The sequence below is a fragment of the Salmo salar genome, chromosome ssa04 (assembly GCF_905237065.1).
Source record: "Salmo salar chromosome ssa04, Ssal_v3.1, whole genome shotgun sequence".
Classification (NCBI taxonomy): Eukaryota; Metazoa; Chordata; class Actinopteri; order Salmoniformes; family Salmonidae; genus Salmo; species Salmo salar.
The window spans coordinates 33,856,241-33,872,306 of NC_059445.1; the positions used below are offsets into that span (position 1 = coordinate 33,856,241).

Sequence of the window (16,066 nt, forward strand, 5' to 3'; positions counted from 1 at the left end):
AACCTAATTATGGTTGTACTGCACATGGGCTAATATGAACATACTGTACAATCCTGAGGTGTTTGGAAGGAGGTTGGACTGAGTGAAAGAAGAGAGGTTGTTCCATGCTGTTCCATGCATTACATCACTAATACATGCATGATCTGAAATAGACGGCTATTCCACAAACACACACAGGCCTACATGCAAGCATAAACACAATACACACAAATATAAACAGCTCATTTTCAATTCTACGCATTATGAAACATTTACAAATGATGCATTAGTTAATCCAACATACCTTTTCTTGAGTGTTGACTTGACCAACAATAGAGCACTCCGTTCCCATTTATGAAGAGCACTGCTCAGTTCATCACTTTACAATGAAACAGCAGACCCAGCAACAAGAGATGGTGCCCAACGATCTCAGTCCCGTGCCAGGCAAAGATCGTCACTGTGTTCCAGGCTCCATGAAGGTTCGGTTCGGTTACGGCGCGATGGAGAAGGATGAGGAAACGATGTTTTCCCCCAAAAAAAGATCACTCGGTGCTTGTTAGGCTACATAACGTTCTGCACACAATATCTACCGCAATTATTGTCGAAAATGATAAAATCCCCCTTCTGGCCGGAACAAGTGTGGTATGATGATTGTCAGAGATTAATAATTCAACAAATGCTGCATCTTTAGTCAATCAAACAGGAGTGCGTTCGATTTCTGACAGGTTATAGGCTAAATCAGATGGGTTTTACTTATTTCATTCCCATATCCAGAACACCTATCAGACTACTCACAAACGTCCTTGCGGTGTAGATTATATTTTATTTCCTCCGTCTAGTCTCCACGTCCTCTTCTGGCTTGCTGCAGTAGCTCAATAGCACGCAGTACCGTTATCTTGCCGGTCAGTGCCTCTCTGGCACGCCCGTCGGTCTGGGTTTCAGGGCGTTACTGGCAGGTTTTGCGAGGAGATAGTCCACAGGAAGCCCGGGCTGAATGCTTTAAAGAGCCATGATGATGTGTTTATTGTGTTTTATGTGTAGGACACATATGAAGCAGGCTTATGGGTTTTCATCTGAATGAAATCAGAACAGAAATTGGTTGACCTATAGGCTACCGGCCCCACACAAAGTTGCATTATGGGGTGCCAACAGTAGTTTACAAATGCGATGAACATATAACACAGCAGAATAATACTTGAATATTTGTGCAATTACAAACATTTATCGCACTATTTTTGCTATTCCTTATTGGGCAGAACGATTTGGAATGATTTGGCACATAGCCTATAAGCATTGACGAAAATGTCGTAACCTATGCCCGTGTCGTTGTCCAAAGCTTCACAAAAATCTGATTGAAAAGTCAATACACCAATCCATTGTTTGTTTATTTCATCTTAGTGATGTAAGCAATACAAACGTAGGTTGTAGGCTATCGAATGCACTCACCGATGTGAATTTATCCGCGCGCGGTCTCTTTAAAGACCGCACCTGCGCATCTGTCTGGTGCTGATGCTGCAGTGCCCGGGTTATTTTCGGTGAAACAGCCGGGGTTACTCCCGTTCAAATAACGCCCTAAAAATCACTCCGTGGGAAGAAACCAAAACATATTTGGTCTGAGTGTTTTTATTTCGCCAGCCAACGTTGAATATTAGCCTACCTCATAAAGTACCATAAATAAGCAATTATGTCATGCTCGTCTTGAGCGGGGATAAAGTACCTTACGCGTGTGGATGCTTGCAAAGATAGTGTCTTATTCGTCTTTAAATGGTTAGCCTATCTGTTTAAAAAGATAGTGGACTATCACAATTATCATTGTGTAACTAAGTCCAATGATAAGATTAATGGCTGCAATTGCAGTTATTCTGTACAATAGCCCTATAATTAAATAAGAAAATATAAATACAATGAATAACTATTCTAGACATATCTGTTTAAGAAAATACTAGGCCTACTCCCCTCTTCTGGTGTAATTTGCTGTGACTTTGGGCATCATAGATAAAGTCAGTAATTGATCTAAGATGAGTATATGCATATGGTACAGCTGACCTATAAAGATGCACTCCTTACATTTGCATAGGAACGATTTCATACTGTTTTTTATAGCGTTGGTGCAATTTTCACAAGTATGTGGTACATTGTCAAAACTCTTAGTACAAAACTCAAAACAGATTATCAAAAAGGCAATTGTTTTGAAACTAAGGACAATATAAATTGACTAAGGACATTACACTAAATCATAGTCACTTTTTCACCAAACTTAAACAGTGTTTCATCTAGAAATACATGTTTGACATTGCAATACAAGTAATTGCCTTTCACAATGCAATGCTCATATTACTTTTGATATGATTCTCTTCTCTTTTGTTAAGACATTTCACCATAACTTAATCTGACTGCTCTTAATTGATGATCACTTAAACTTGTGGTAAACCTTTAGATTTTACATGTACATATTTCTACAGATTGAGAACTAAATAATGAAAATGTCTGAAATAGAAACATGAAAAACATGATACATATATACACACACACTCTTGAACATACTACTATAATTATGAATTTACTTCACAGTAAGTTTAAAAAAAACTGATAGACAGGAACAGATATACTGTATGTAACAAATCAAAGTTTATTGGTTGCGTAAACAGATTAGCTGATGTTACAGCAGTTGCAGTGAAATGCTTCTGTTTCTAGCTCCCACAATGCAGTAATACAACATCCAAATAATCCAGAAAGTCCAAAACAAATAATAAATGCATCCCCTATACATTGAGTGTTCAAAAGACAGTGCTCTTTCCATGACTGATCAGGTAACAGCTATGATCCCTTATTGATGTCACCTAAATCCACTTCAAAATCAGTGTAGCTTATAAAAAATAAAACGTAAATATCACATTTAGATAAGTATTCAGACCCTTTACTCAGTACTTTGTTGAAGCAACTTTGCCAGCGATTACAGACTTGAGTCTTCTTGGGTATGACGCTACAAGCTTGGCACAACTGTATTTGGGGGAGTTTCTCCCATTCTTCTCTGCAGACCCTCTCAAGCTCTGTCAGGTTGGATGGGGAGCGTTGCTGCACAGCTATTTTCAGGTCTCTCCAGAGACGTTCGATCGGGTTCAAGTCCGGGCTCTGGCTGGGCCACTCAAGGACATTGAGACTTGTCCCAAAGCCACTCCTGCGTTGTCTTGGCTGTGTGCTTAGCGTCGTCATCCTGTTGGAAGGTGAACCTTCACCCCAGTCTGAGCTCTTTGGAGCAGATTTTCATCAAGGATCGCTCTGTACTTTGCTCCATTCATCTTTCCCTCGATCCTGACTAGTCTCCCAGTCCCTGAAAAACCGCCATGCTTCACCGTAGGGATGGTGCCAGGTTTCCTCCAGATGTGACGCTTGGTGTTCAGGCCAAAGAGTTCAATCTTGGTTTCATCAGACTAGAGAATCTTGTTTCTCATGATGTGAGAGTCTCGGCGCCTTTTGGCAAACTCCAAGCGGTTTGTCACGTTCCTTTTACTGAGGAGTGGTTTCCGTCTGGCCACTCTACCATAAAGGCCTGATTGGTGGAGTGCTGCAGAGATGGTTGTCCTCCCTGACCAAGGCCTTTCTCCCCCGATTGCGCAGTTTGGCTGGGCAGCTAGCCCTTGGAAGAGCTGGTGGTTCCAAACTTCTTCCATTTAAGAATGATGGAGGCCACTGTTCTTGGGGACATTCAATGCTGCAGAAATGTTTTGGTACCCTTCCCCAGATAAGTGGGGAATCCTTTCTTGGAGCTCTACAGACAATTCCATCTACCCCATGGCTTGGTTTTTGCTCTGACATGCACAGTCAATTGTGGGACCTTATATAGACAGGTGTGTGCCTTTCCAAATCATGTCCAATCAATTGAATTTATCACAGGTGGACTCCAATCAAGTTGTAGAAACATCAAGGATGATCAATGGAAACAGGATGCACCTGAGCTCAATTCAGTCTCATAGCAAATACTTAAGGTATTTCCGTTTTTACATTTTTTTAAATAAATTAGCAAAAAATGTCTAAAAACCTGTTTTCACTTTGTCATAATGGGGTGTTGTGTGTAGATTGCTGAGAATGAAACAAATTATACATTTTAGAATAAGGCTGTAACTTAAGTAAATGTGGAAAAAGTCAATGGGTCTGAATACTTTCCGAAGGCACTGTAAGTGCCTTTGAACGGGGTATGGTAGTAAGTACCAGGCGCACTGGTTTGGAGTATGTCAAGAACTGCAACGCTGCTAGGATTCACGCTCAACAGTTTCCTGTGTGTATCAAGAATGGTCCAGCACCCAAAGGACATGCAGGCCAACTTGACAACTGTGGGAAGGATTGGAGTCAACATGGGCCGGCATCCCTGTGGAACGCTTGACACCTTGTAGAGTCCATGCCCAAAGGATTGAAGCTGTTCTGAAGGCAAAATGGGGTGCAACTCAATATTAGGTAGGAGTACATGTATCCAAAATTAAGCTGCTGGGGTGTTTTTAAATTGGGGGGGGGGGGGGTCACACCACTTTACTAAAATTGCACTGGCCAATACAGTACTCTAATACCATGATACAGTATATGCCATTTACGTAAACAGACACTTTTATCCAAAGTGACAACACTCCACAGTTTGGTATGTGACCCCATTGGGAATCGAAGTCACAACTCTGGTGTTGCTAGTGCCATGCTCTTATGAACTGAGCCATGTAAAGGACCACTACAATACATAAGTACCATACAATACTGTAAAATACAATGTAGATGGAAGATGTATGACTGCCATCCCCATAGGCGTACCACTCTCCTTCAGGCCATGGATGAGGCATGCAATGATTTTGATCCAGACCTATGTGAGGCTTGGATTCACCATGCCAAAAGGTTTTTCCCCAAATGCATGAAAAATGAGGATGCTCAAGACAGGTTTGATGCAAACTAGCGCCTGCTAAACAATGTATTTCATTTGATTACATTGTGAAAGATGTCTTCAATGATCACACATGGGATAGAAATGATGGAAATGCGATGTTCAGTCAATTTTAAAATGGGTAGTGCAAGTATATTGCCTAATGAGAAAAGTGTAACGCACTGTAAATTTACAGTACTGTAGCATACTACATACATTCAAAGGTATCTTACATTTTTTGCTATTACATTAACTGGTTGTTAAAATAATTTGTCATTATGTTGTGTTTTGGTGATTAAATGGAGGTGGAGGTGTGGTATGTCTCCCCTAAAAAAATGAATGAACAATGAAAGCTTTTGAACAGAAGACTGGCTGCGTTACAAATGTTAAGTTTGGAGTTCTGTCCTAAGAGTTCTGAAAATTCACCACATAACACTTGTGAAAATAGTACCAAAGCGATAAAAAAAAAGAACTAAGAAACTGTGTTGCAGCGGTTTCCAAGCCTTTGATGTTGGGACTGCAGCAACACCATGTGGTTATTATAGATATTAAAACACAGTCATGGGTTACTTTGAGATTGTTGACATTGAGCACAACACAGCAATGCTAGGAAAAGCTTTAACAACAATATATTCCGTTTTGGCCAGTATTGAAACTCTGGATTCTGGAAAACTGCAGAAAAACATGTTTCAACAATACAGTTATTGCAAAGCCTTCAGAAATCAACTGCTAATTTGATCAAGGAAATTCATGCATTAAGAATAGAGCAGAAAGCTCCCCGAGGTTCTATCTGAGGAAGGATTAAGTCCACTTAGTGTCCATTATCTCCAGGCCACCATGACACCTGAGGGGAACACGGGGTCAGAGGGCGAAGGCAGATCATTACTCAACGTCAATGCCGGTTTCCGCTTTATTATATCAATGACAAGCCAACACATCACTTTTTCCATTCACAACATGCTTGTAGAATGGCCTTGTGAAAAGTTATTTAAATGGAGAAAAAGGGAACATTTGAAAGAAAAGCCATTTTCTTAGGCGCAGTCTTGATTTGTCATACGCGTGAGTTCTTAAAGAGCGTGCTGACCTTATTCCACAATGCCTTTTGCTGAATGGATAAATAAGAAACATAAACCATGGCAACATGGGGCTGGAATGTGCTCAAACTGAGATCACTGGGGTCAGGTTCAGTAGTAGAAGTGCTCTTGTGCATGTAACAAAGCAAGAGACGTCTGGATTGAGATGCAGGTAGAATCATCATAACGCCACCAAGACTTACAACTCTCCTCTCTGTGGCTCTTCTGCAGCTGTTGATACTGGGGACACTCGCACAGGGAGGTGAGTTCCAATTATATTTATTGTGTGCTCTGACATATTACAGTTATAGTGCCACATTCACATCTATATATTGTGTTGCTATAGGTCGTGTCCTGCAAACAGTATCGCTCATTTCTGTTGATTGAATATGAAAGTAAATGTCTGCGTACACATTAAACTGTCACTAATACTACATAATACCATTACTTGTCTTTAAGTTATGGTTATCATTGTTTCATATTGAACACTAAAGAGAGTACATACCCACTTGAAGGGTCATAATAAGCCTTCATTATCTTGGGTTCTTGTTGCATCTTGTAGGTCCAGTGAGGGTGGCAGTGCCTATCAGGCTGTCTGTGTGAGAGTGAGCTGTCCAATGGAGAATTGGTTGGTCAGGTCTACTCCAGCTCTGTGGTGGAAGGGGGAGTACTATTGGGGCCCATGAGGAGACTGGAGGACACAGACCACGACTTTAAGTAAGGAACATTGGTCAGTATTAGCATCATTATTAACACTAATCACTAATTTAAATACATTTTATTAGACAGAGAAGTCTAAGTAATCTATTGTATAATCATACATTTTCAGGCTTAATTCTTATCAATTTTACAATTACATACTTCCAGAAATCAAAATCAATTTCTCTTATCAAAATGTTCTACGGTATGGTCAGGCATCATAGCCTATCCTGCCTTGTTGTGCATGATGAACTTACACTTGTTGCTCTCCATTTAATAGGTTCACAGGGAAGGGAAAGAGTTACCCAGACTTTGGGCTGCCCCTGGAGCGTGTGAATTGAGTGGCTGGAAACGAGGCCAATCAGACCTCCTGGGAGCTACTGTCAGAGTCCTCTGGGGTTCAGACCAGGATGGATGCAGGTTGGTGTGGGTCTAAAACAGTGCTTATGAATCATCTCTTATTCTTCTGTTCTCCCTGTATGTACAACGCTATTGTATTCTATTCCATTCTGTGTGTAATAAGCAGTTGTTAGCATAGCATTACTAAGACAAAATAATGTTTGACTTGGTCATGTTCATTTCATTGCAGGAGTTGGCTGCTACAAACCCAAAGAAAAACATATCCTGAGGCTCAGCTCTTGATCTAAACCACATAATTAAATAGATTGGATTCAAAATAGAATTAATCTAAATCCCTATGGTCTAAACACAGAGTTGGATTTATAGGACAATGACAAATCATCAACAACTAACATTGTTAGTGAGGAAGCACCTTTGACTTTGGACAACCATCTACATCTTAAAAGCAATACAGACAGTCCAACCAATGGCTGTAACATAAGGAGAAATGAAGATACACTTTGTTAATATTGTATATCCCATCCATTTAGAAATACACATTGCATATTATGCATTCCAAGCTATCTCCACATGCAGTATAGTAAACATGCTGTTAGATGGTTGAACCTGGTCCTCCTCTCTGACTTCCACCGACACCTCTACTCTCCTCTGGACTGCGGTGGGTAACAAGATTAAGGTCTCAGCTCAACAACTAGCTCATTCTAGGTTCCAGGACAGATTGAATGAGCAGGTTGAGCTAAAGGACAACTCGTTAATCCCAACAGAACCTCTACACTCGGAGAGGCCTCCCCCTCTACCGTCAAAACTGTTCATATAGGCTGCATGATGAGTCCTTTATGTAGTCAGGGAGTTTGTTTAGGAAACTGAGGAAAAGTAGTGTCTTCGCCTCCATTGTGTTCTATACGTTAACCCTATGAGGTTGTTGAGGTCAGGACCGCAGTCTCTGGCGACGGACTGTTGTTAGTTCCACAGAGATGTCTCTCTAGGTTTCCCTTTCATCCTCCTGACAGCAGATGAAGCAGCAATAGTCCGATGAGGATTCGAGCATTCCGATTGAGATTCCAATGAGGATCTGTGATGTTAGGCTGTTCACTGATATTTCTTGTGATGTTTTGGAATACATATTCTAGTCACTCAATAGTGGAATTTGTCCGTCTTTTAACCTAAAGATGCTTGAAGATAAAATACATTGTGGGGAAGTGTTTGTTGTGTGGGCCAAAGATTTTAGAACTTGTGAAATATGAATGGGTTACCTTAAGTTGGATATAAACACGTTGTGAACAAATGTAATGCTAACAAATTATTAACCACACTCTAGAGTATACATTTTTCAAGAACTCAAACTCACACCCATTCCATCCATCCATTGAAACCAGCTAATCTGGTTTAACTTCATTGCCTGCCAGTTGACATGTCCAGTTATTTAGCCATCGTCAGTCAATGGACTGTACCACTCAAGGGCGTAAAATGTTTACTACTTACCACAGGCGATGTGGCAATCACACAGGCACGTGTCACAGCGGGTGAACCAGCGCTTCCAGTCAGGATTCATCTTCCTGCAGTTGTCCATGCCGTAGCAGCCCTGCTTAAGAGGCCCCATGTAGGACTTAAGGGGACAGGTGGAGGAGCAGGTAGCTGTTTCTAGCTCCTTCTCAGTGATCTCCACACGGCCCTGACGACACACCCCTGGCCCAGGGAGAGAAGGGGGACAGGGGTAGAGGGGATGGGGTGTGGAGGAGCAGTGACATGAGGTGGAGGTGAGAGAAGGAAAGAAAAGGTAAAGGACTTAATGTAGTACGATAGTGAGTGTACTAAAATGTGTGTTCCCTGAGGTGTTAAGGCAAAATTAATGGTGATCAATAAGCCTGTATGAACAAACAGGCTACTCACTGAGACTACTGTGAGCTGGCTACATTCACACAATGACATCGAACGCTACTTCTTCACACCTACAGGGAGTAGTGACGTGTAGTGGAGGCAAATTACTGGGGTGTTTGATCACTATTGAACAAAATGGGCAACTCACTGAGACAGGAGGGTTTGGGGGTCCAGCCTCCATTGGATTGGCAGGCTCGGGCAGGGTCCCCCACCAATAGGAAGCCAGAGCGACAGGCGTACCGGACAACTGAGCCCACCCACCAGTCGTTCCCGTACACCATCCCGTTATAGTCCACATCAGGCCTCCCACAGTTCACTGAACCACACAGGACAGAACAAACACCATAGAACAAGAGCAAACAGGACAAACAGAGCATGCGCAAAGTAGAGAATAATCCACATGACTAATATACTGTATGAGAAGATAAAAGGTAGTACAATGCATTTCCAATTTTAGTTTGATACATTTCAGTATACTGACAAATTCATTCATTTCCTGCTGTTAAGGAAAATACAATTTGATGGAATTTTTATGTAATTATTGTGAATGTGCTACACTACAGTGAGAGAGCAGGGTACGACAGATACAGGTTACACGTGTGAGTGGTACCTCTGCAAAGGGATTTATAGCCAAACCAGCAGCAGTCAGAGTCCCCACAGCGATCTTTCTTCAGTTCCTGGTGTCTCCCCTTACAACCTCCCATACAGATGGGGGCTGTGCCTGACCAGTAGGTGTCATCCACAGGTTCTGGAGTCACACCTGAATCAGATCAGTTCCATCAGATAATATACACCAAGTCACCTGTCAAATCTGAATGAATCATTTCAATTTCATCAGATTACATACATTCTGGAGTTGACTTAAGTCACTTTGGATAAGACAAATCGCTAAATGACTAAAATGTATGTACTGAACCAAGGGTAAACCTCACGAAAGTTAGGCACTTTCATTCAATAACCATCCCGAGTAATACTGTTCTAGTAAAATATCTTACCGCTACCTTCCTCCTCCATTAACTCAGGCAGCTGTGTGAATACCCCGTGTGAGGACCCCAGGAGCAATAGCAGCAGTGAGTACAGTCTCATGGCTGCCTGTCTTCGGTTCCTCAGTAGCAGTCTCTACAAGCAGGAGAGGTAAACACCTCTCACAGCTTAGTTCTGAACCAAAGAAAAAACATGCATGGATGTTAATGAGTTTATCTTCAAACTTCCACTTAAATCTCCATAAAAAGGCACAGAAGCATGCTTAGTAGTCTTCAGGTGTTCTGCATGATCTCCATCTGCAGAAGGGTCCAGAGATAGCGACAGAGTAAGGAAGCAGAGCACAGCGAGTGCTGCTTACACTAAGCTCCTAGGACTGGTTAATCTTTTAAACACAGCTAACAACAACCCATCCACTACTACTACCACCACCACAGATATAATACTGTGTGCTGTGCTTACACAGAATCATAGCATGGGTTGCAGATATATTCATGTACATTATACAGTTTTGTATGGATGTGCAATTGTAGTGTATAAGAAACGGAGGCGAGAAATAACAAGATATTGTTATAAGAATGGCTTTCTTGAGTGCATTGCAATAGCTGCACGACGGCTGCAGACTTACTAAAGAAAAAAAGTATTGATTCCATCTCTGCCGTTGAATAGAGTGGCAACAATCAAGAGCCTCTGAACATCCCATTTCAGTCCTGTACATAGCCTCTCTGTGTCTGCCAGTCTTGTCCATCATTGGAGGAAGTGTCTGACGGGCAACAAGCCGGATGTAAGAACACCACTAAGTGGATTAGATTCTAGGCCAGAGAATGCGCTCTCTTTCACACCATGCACACACAGGCACGCACACGCAGTAAATCTATTTCTGTAGGATAATTAAGTGCAAAATATAGATAAGTATTATACACAACGTTCTGCTTCACTTGATACAGAATCATCAGTTCACATCTACATGCAATGTCCTGAAATTTGCATCAAACTAAATATAGAAGCTCGAAATGGTGAGTGACAGCAATGCAAAATACGATACAAGCCAATAAAAAGCACAATCTGTTTATTGCGCAGAACAAAATACAAATGTCAAATCAAACAGCTGAGGGGTATAATAAAAAGCAGGATCAATGAGTTAGCCAGCCAACTTAGATAAACAACCAGCAATAACTATTGATTTTCTGGTTCAACACTTTTTATTTTACTTGAATCAATTGTGTTCCCAACACATTTTTGTTGTAGCGCTGGACAAGCACACCCGATTCAACTAATCATCAAACCCTCAATGAGTTGAATTAGAGGAAATTCTCCAGAGCAACAACAAAATCGTGTGTTGTTGGGTGTATTCGAGGACTGGAGTTGGAAAACACTGAATTAAGGCGTCCGCATGCTTCCCAGCCAAAACAATTTGGCAGAGTTCGCGCATATATTAAGATGATATTTTGTGACATTTTTGGTTCGTTTTGGACTTCAGGAGAGTTTTTTCAGCTGTTCGGTCACAAAAACAATTCTGGAGGAAAGCCGAAGTTCACACCCATTTGTCTGTGATTGGTCAACAGTATGGATTCTTGAATAGTCTGTTGTCATTCAACGAGAGACGACTCATTTTCACGCACATTTTTTCCTTTGAAAAATACTGCACCAAACATCTTAGTTTGATGTAAAAATTGCGCGACTAAGATCTCTTCGTCAAAAACATCAAGATTAATGACAGATTTCTTGAGTCATCTTAGATTAATTCTGATTAGACAAATTGTCGCTTTCTTTTCTCATTTTTCAAGCAAAGGTCATTTAAGGGAGTATGCGAGCACACTCATTCGGCTAGCCAAGTTTGGCTAGGTGCCAGCCAAACTGAAGCATGCTGACGCCTTTAGACCAACCCATGTCAAACTTTAAAAAATAAAAAAAAGATATAACAAGTTATGTAAGACTACTTAGTCAGCTGGCTAACTCATTGATCCTGCTTTATAGTATATCCCTATGAAGTCCATTCAGCTCAGCTCAAAGTTGTTCATAATGCAAAACATAGCAACTGTCTTGGTCTCCAACAATGGCAGATCAGACGTTGGAAAACAACTCTTCAGTCCAAGAAATCACATCCACAATATCAACTCCATATCTTCTGACAGAGTGCTATGAGGAGTGTGGGCCCTGCAGTGAGGGCAGCTAAGGCCAGTCCTGCTGGTTAAATCCCAATATTTAGGAGCCACTGTTCACTTCAATCCATACTGTGAATCCTTGAAGAGTTCCCCCTCCTCATCCTCAGTAGACAGGTGTGCTCAAAAAACAGTAAAGCTCTCCCATCCTTCCCTTAGTCCTGGTACCTCTGTGCTGTGTCACTGCTCAGTATCTCAGAGGAACAAGCCATTAGATGAGCAGCATGTCTATGTGAGGGGTTGTAGTGGTTATACTACCTGCATGCCCAGCTGCTGAGCAGTGTCCTGTAGCTGCAGGATCACAGTGTCCTCCCCTGCCTGAGACGAGTCCCCCCCAGTCAAATCATAGAACACACCCTCTCCCTGCTCCCCCTCCAACAGCACCCCTCTCAGCTCCACCTGTACCTCCGTGGAGTGTGCTACTACCCTGGCATCCTCCCCAGGCCCCAGGATATCTGTCCGGGCAGCGTCCTCCCCCTCCCCCTCGTGGCCCTCCGGTCTCTCTCTCATCAGTTGCTCGGTCAGCTCCACGCTCTCATAGCGGATCAGCTGCAGACGCATGAAGCCGTCCTCATGCTCCCTATACCTGGGAGAGAGAAGGAAGACAGAGGTGTTAGCCAGAAGACCAAAATCATGCCCGAACGATGCTCAAGACTTTCTCATTCACCAAGTAATGATTCTGGAGTCAAACTACTTACATTGAATGAGGCCTTGTTAATACAGACCATCTCCAAATAAACATGCTGTTGGATGCAATCTCAAACACATGCACTTCAGAATTGGTTGTCCTAGTATGCTGGCTATAAATGTTACGCTTGCTGTGTTGGTACCTGAATCGGGGGTGTCCAGGGGGCCATTTGAACTGGTGCTTCTTGCGGAGGTGGGCAGTGAGGTTGTTTCCCCTAGTGAAGCACTGCTCACAGACATGACACTTGTAGCGAGCCACAAAATCGCCCTGAGTCATCAACACAAAAATCAAACATCTTAGAAAACGGGTCACGCAAAGTTTTGGAATTGATCACAATGAATAGAGTTGTTTTTTCATGCCTGACTTAACATATAGAGCTGACACAAACCGTACTGGGCTGGCTTCATATTGTCCTTTTCAGCACATTTCCACCAACTATGATGGACGCATAACCAGGCCAGCCCAGCACAGTGCAGCAGTGTAAAAAGGGTAAACATTTGTAAATCTCCCTAACTCACCTCATGTACTTTCTTGTAGTGGTTCTTGATGGAGTGCAGTGAGCGTGTGGTGTAGTCACAGTTGGTGAAGTCACAGCGATAGGCCGGCTCAGTGCTGTGGGTGTCCAGGTGTTTACGAAGGTCGATCAGGTTCTTACAGCTGAGGAGAGATACACACACCACAGGAAAGACGGGTTAGGATGGGTTCTGCCTATACTATCGTTAACACTTGCACACACTAAACAGGTACTCCTTTAATATAATTCACTTTCATAATATTGAAATGGATGGTGTTGGCTTATATTACTGACCGGGAGTCCTGGGCATTACCTAAGTATTTGTCTAATTTATTAACCTACCTGTACTCGCAGTATTCACAGCTGTAAGGCTTCTCGTTGCTATGGCGGAACTTTATGTGGTTCCGCAGTGATGAGGGGGACGGGCAGGTCATGTCACACAATGGACACTTGTAGTGATTTACTAACAGCAGAGAAGGAGAGAGAAGAAGAAAAAAAGATACAGATCAGAGCACAGTACTACTGGGCATCAAACGACAGCAACGTGTAATAGAAATACAAAGGGAGTTCAAGGGACTGACCATGATTCCTCATGTGGTCCCTCAGTAGTCTCTCCGTTGCAAAGCGTTTGGAGCAGTGGGAGCACTGGAACCTCTGACCTAGGAGAGACAAGGGACCACAGACACAAAGTTATGGGGTCCCTTGTGTTACTGGGTTATACTCCACAATGTTAGCAAAGCCATTAATCCAATCCACCCCTGACCTTCCCCCTCTCACCCTCGATGGTGGTCTGCCGTCTGATGTGGTCAAAGAACTTGGTGTTGTTGGCGAACATCCCTCCACAGATTGGGCAGGCCACAACCTTCTCCCCAGTGTGGCTCCGCAGGTGCTCCCGCAGCTTAAAACGCCCTTTAAACATGGCCTCGCAGTCTGGAGAAAAGTCAGGGGGAAATAAGTACGGGTGATACTCTCAGTAGCAGTTACACTCTGGTTCCAGGTCACATGACATCGGCAATAACCTGCTTTCACCTATTTTATCCACCCTCAATTCCAAAAGAATCAAAAACCCCACATCCTTCAATTGAAACATACAGACACCTCTGTTTCTCCTGAAAAGTTGTAAACTAGCCTGTGTTATTCACTGCTGCCATTTTTACAGGGGTCAGTGGACTCACCCTTCCAGCCACAGCGCACCAAGAGCTCCTTATCAGCAGAGGGTACATCCATACACATACTATGCATCTCCACATGGCGGTAGAACCACTCTGGGTTGGCAAGGGAGGGTTGCTGCAATCACATACACACAAAAACATGTTGCTCTCATAGTAATGAACTTATTAAGACCAACAAATGTGTGAAAACTTCACCACTTAAACTGATATGGTTAGAATGGGTCCACTTGAATAGATTTGAGCCCATCTAAATGAAAGAGTTGTGTGTGTGTGTGTGTGTGTGTTTTTGTGCCGGACTGTTCACGTCCCTGGTCTATGCCCGGCTTAATGCTATGTCTGTCTGTCCACAAGCTTCACATCTAAGCTAGATATAACCCACACCAACAGTGTCTCACCTCACATTGCTCCCACTGGCAGATGAAGTTGTCTGTGATGTCTGGCACGATGTTGCGGTTGTGGAGGCCAATGGTGCAGGTACCGATGCCGGGCTGGGCCTTGAGTACCCCCTGGCCCCACTGCTTCAGCTTGGTGTGGTAACAGTGGAAATAGACGTGGCGCTTAAATTCCTCAGCATTCTCCACAGAGCAGAACCCACAATCTTTCCATAGACAGCTGTGCTCCTCTAGTGACATAAAACGAACAAGACACATGCACATGGCATTGTACAACATGAGTGTCTTCCACAATAGCCTTTGATAGCTACTTTATCTCAAATAAAATGAAAGGTTTGACTTCTCCTCTCTTATGTATTGTATCTCTCACACAGAGCGTCACTCCACGTCGGAGGTACAGTGGCTGTGAAAAGAGAGTAATCCATGCTCCCCTTGCCCGCTCACCAAATGAGTAATTTCCCCCGTCCTCTATGTCCAGCGCCTTGAGGTGACCCTCCACATGATCGCAGAACTCCTGCATCCGATCGAACGACTCTTGGCAGGACCCCCACTCACACGCCAACTCCAGTGGCGAGTCCTCTTTTCTCGCCCGTTTGCTTGCAGGAGGCATCGAATCTCACACTATTACGTTCACATGAACGGTCGTGTCTAACACGCAAAAAGCTAACCTTATATGGAAACGAAAACGTCCTTGCCAACAAACGGTAGCTGAACTAGGAATTAGCAAATTAGCTAAATAACGGCAGTAGTATCCACGTGTGACAACGTTATGATATCGTGTTGAAAAGTAATGTAGCTAGCAAGAAACGATTTTAATGAAACATCGAAAACACAATTGCTCAATTATTTAGACTAGAAAGAATAACCAAATATACAATTGAACTAGCTAACCTGGATGTTGTTAGACAAATGTTTCGCGATGAGTTACTGAGCTCCTATCAGAAACCTTCACCTTCTTCTTCGTTGGAATTGGGTTGGCGGATCGCATTCTACTTTCAAGGTGCATACATCGCCAGCTACTGTACTGGAGTGTAAGGCCAGTCAAGGCCTAACTACATTAAATTCTCCTGTTCCACTACACCACTTCCCTCCCGTTTCCTCCCCCCACTCAGTGGTGACCCATCATTCAGGGCAGGTGGGGCGTTTTGAGGCCCACATTTTCAGCAAAAATAAATAAAACAAAAAACAATTGGCATTAACACGTCACATATCAGTTTGCAAACCATGTAAAAAATGATATATATATATCATTGAGTTAATAAAACCAT

At 42.8% G+C, this 16,066-nt stretch overlaps 3 protein-coding genes across 4 annotated transcripts in view; all 3 read right to left on the bottom strand.

Moving 5' to 3' along the window:
- abcg4a (ATP-binding cassette, sub-family G (WHITE), member 4a) overlaps nt 1–1,433 on the bottom strand; it is a 37,290-nt gene extending 35,857 nt beyond the window's left edge. Inside the window, exon 1 of the mRNA XM_014195814.2 lies at nt 284–1,433. Within this exon, the coding sequence (XP_014051289.1) occupies nt 284–331 (48 nt within the window). The 5' untranslated portion in view covers nt 332–1,433. The remainder of the gene's footprint in view (nt 1–283) is intronic.
- Nucleotides 1,434–4,320: 2,887 nt separating this feature from the next.
- Nucleotides 4,321–10,675, bottom strand: si:ch211-117m20.4 (inactive serine protease PAMR1). 2 transcript variants are annotated; one of them, XM_045716838.1, is made up of 5 exons: nt 9,891–10,675; nt 9,500–9,649; nt 9,038–9,205; nt 8,494–8,697; nt 4,321–8,183 (listed from the first exon to the last, which is right to left on the bottom strand). In XM_045716838.1, exons 1-5 carry the CDS (start codon nt 9,973–9,975, stop codon nt 8,170–8,172), a joined length of 621 nt encoding a protein of 206 aa, XP_045572794.1. In that variant the 5' UTR covers nt 9,976–10,675; the 3' UTR covers nt 4,321–8,169. The 2 variants fall into 2 exon arrangements, with proteins under 2 accessions (XP_045572794.1, XP_014051307.1); XM_014195832.2 differs by having other exon boundaries at nt 9,885–10,675.
- A 247-nt stretch (nt 10,676–10,922) lies between these two features.
- hinfp (histone H4 transcription factor) lies at nt 10,923–15,790 on the bottom strand. Its single transcript, XM_014195821.2, has 9 exons — nt 15,243–15,790; nt 14,802–15,028; nt 14,410–14,521; nt 14,012–14,164; nt 13,816–13,893; nt 13,577–13,697; nt 13,239–13,377; nt 12,863–12,987; nt 10,923–12,618 (listed from the first exon to the last, which is right to left on the bottom strand). The coding sequence occupies exons 1-9, from the start codon at nt 15,406–15,408 to the stop codon at nt 12,282–12,284; spliced, it is 1,458 nt and encodes a 485-aa protein (XP_014051296.1). The 5' UTR covers nt 15,409–15,790; the 3' UTR covers nt 10,923–12,281.
- Nucleotides 15,791–16,066: the final 276 nt, after the last annotated feature.

Excerpts from the sequence above, each read along its gene's own strand:
- si:ch211-117m20.4 (XM_014195832.2), bottom strand. The coding sequence starts at position 9,975 with ATGAGACTGTACTCACTGCTGCTATTGCTCCTGGGGTCCTCACACGGG. Across the intron at positions 9,206-9,499 it reads CTATAAATCCCTTTGCAGAG|TGAACTGTGGGAGGCCTGAT; the intron begins GTACCACTCACA and ends TGTGTGGTTCAG. Across the intron at positions 8,698-9,037 it reads CCCCAAACCCTCCTGTCTCA|GGGTGTGTCGTCAGGGCCGT; the intron begins GTGAGTTGCCCA and ends TCCCTGGGCCAG.
- hinfp (XM_014195821.2), bottom strand. The coding sequence starts at position 15,408 with ATGCCTCCTGCAAGCAAACGGGCGAGAAAAGAGGACTCGCCACTGGAG. Across the intron at positions 13,894-14,011 it reads ACGGCAGACCACCATCGAGG|GTCAGAGGTTCCAGTGCTCC; the intron begins GTGAGAGGGGGA and ends TGTCTCTCCTAG. Across the intron at positions 12,988-13,238 it reads ACTACAAGAAAGTACATGAG|GGCGATTTTGTGGCTCGCTA; the intron begins GTGAGTTAGGGA and ends TTGATGACTCAG.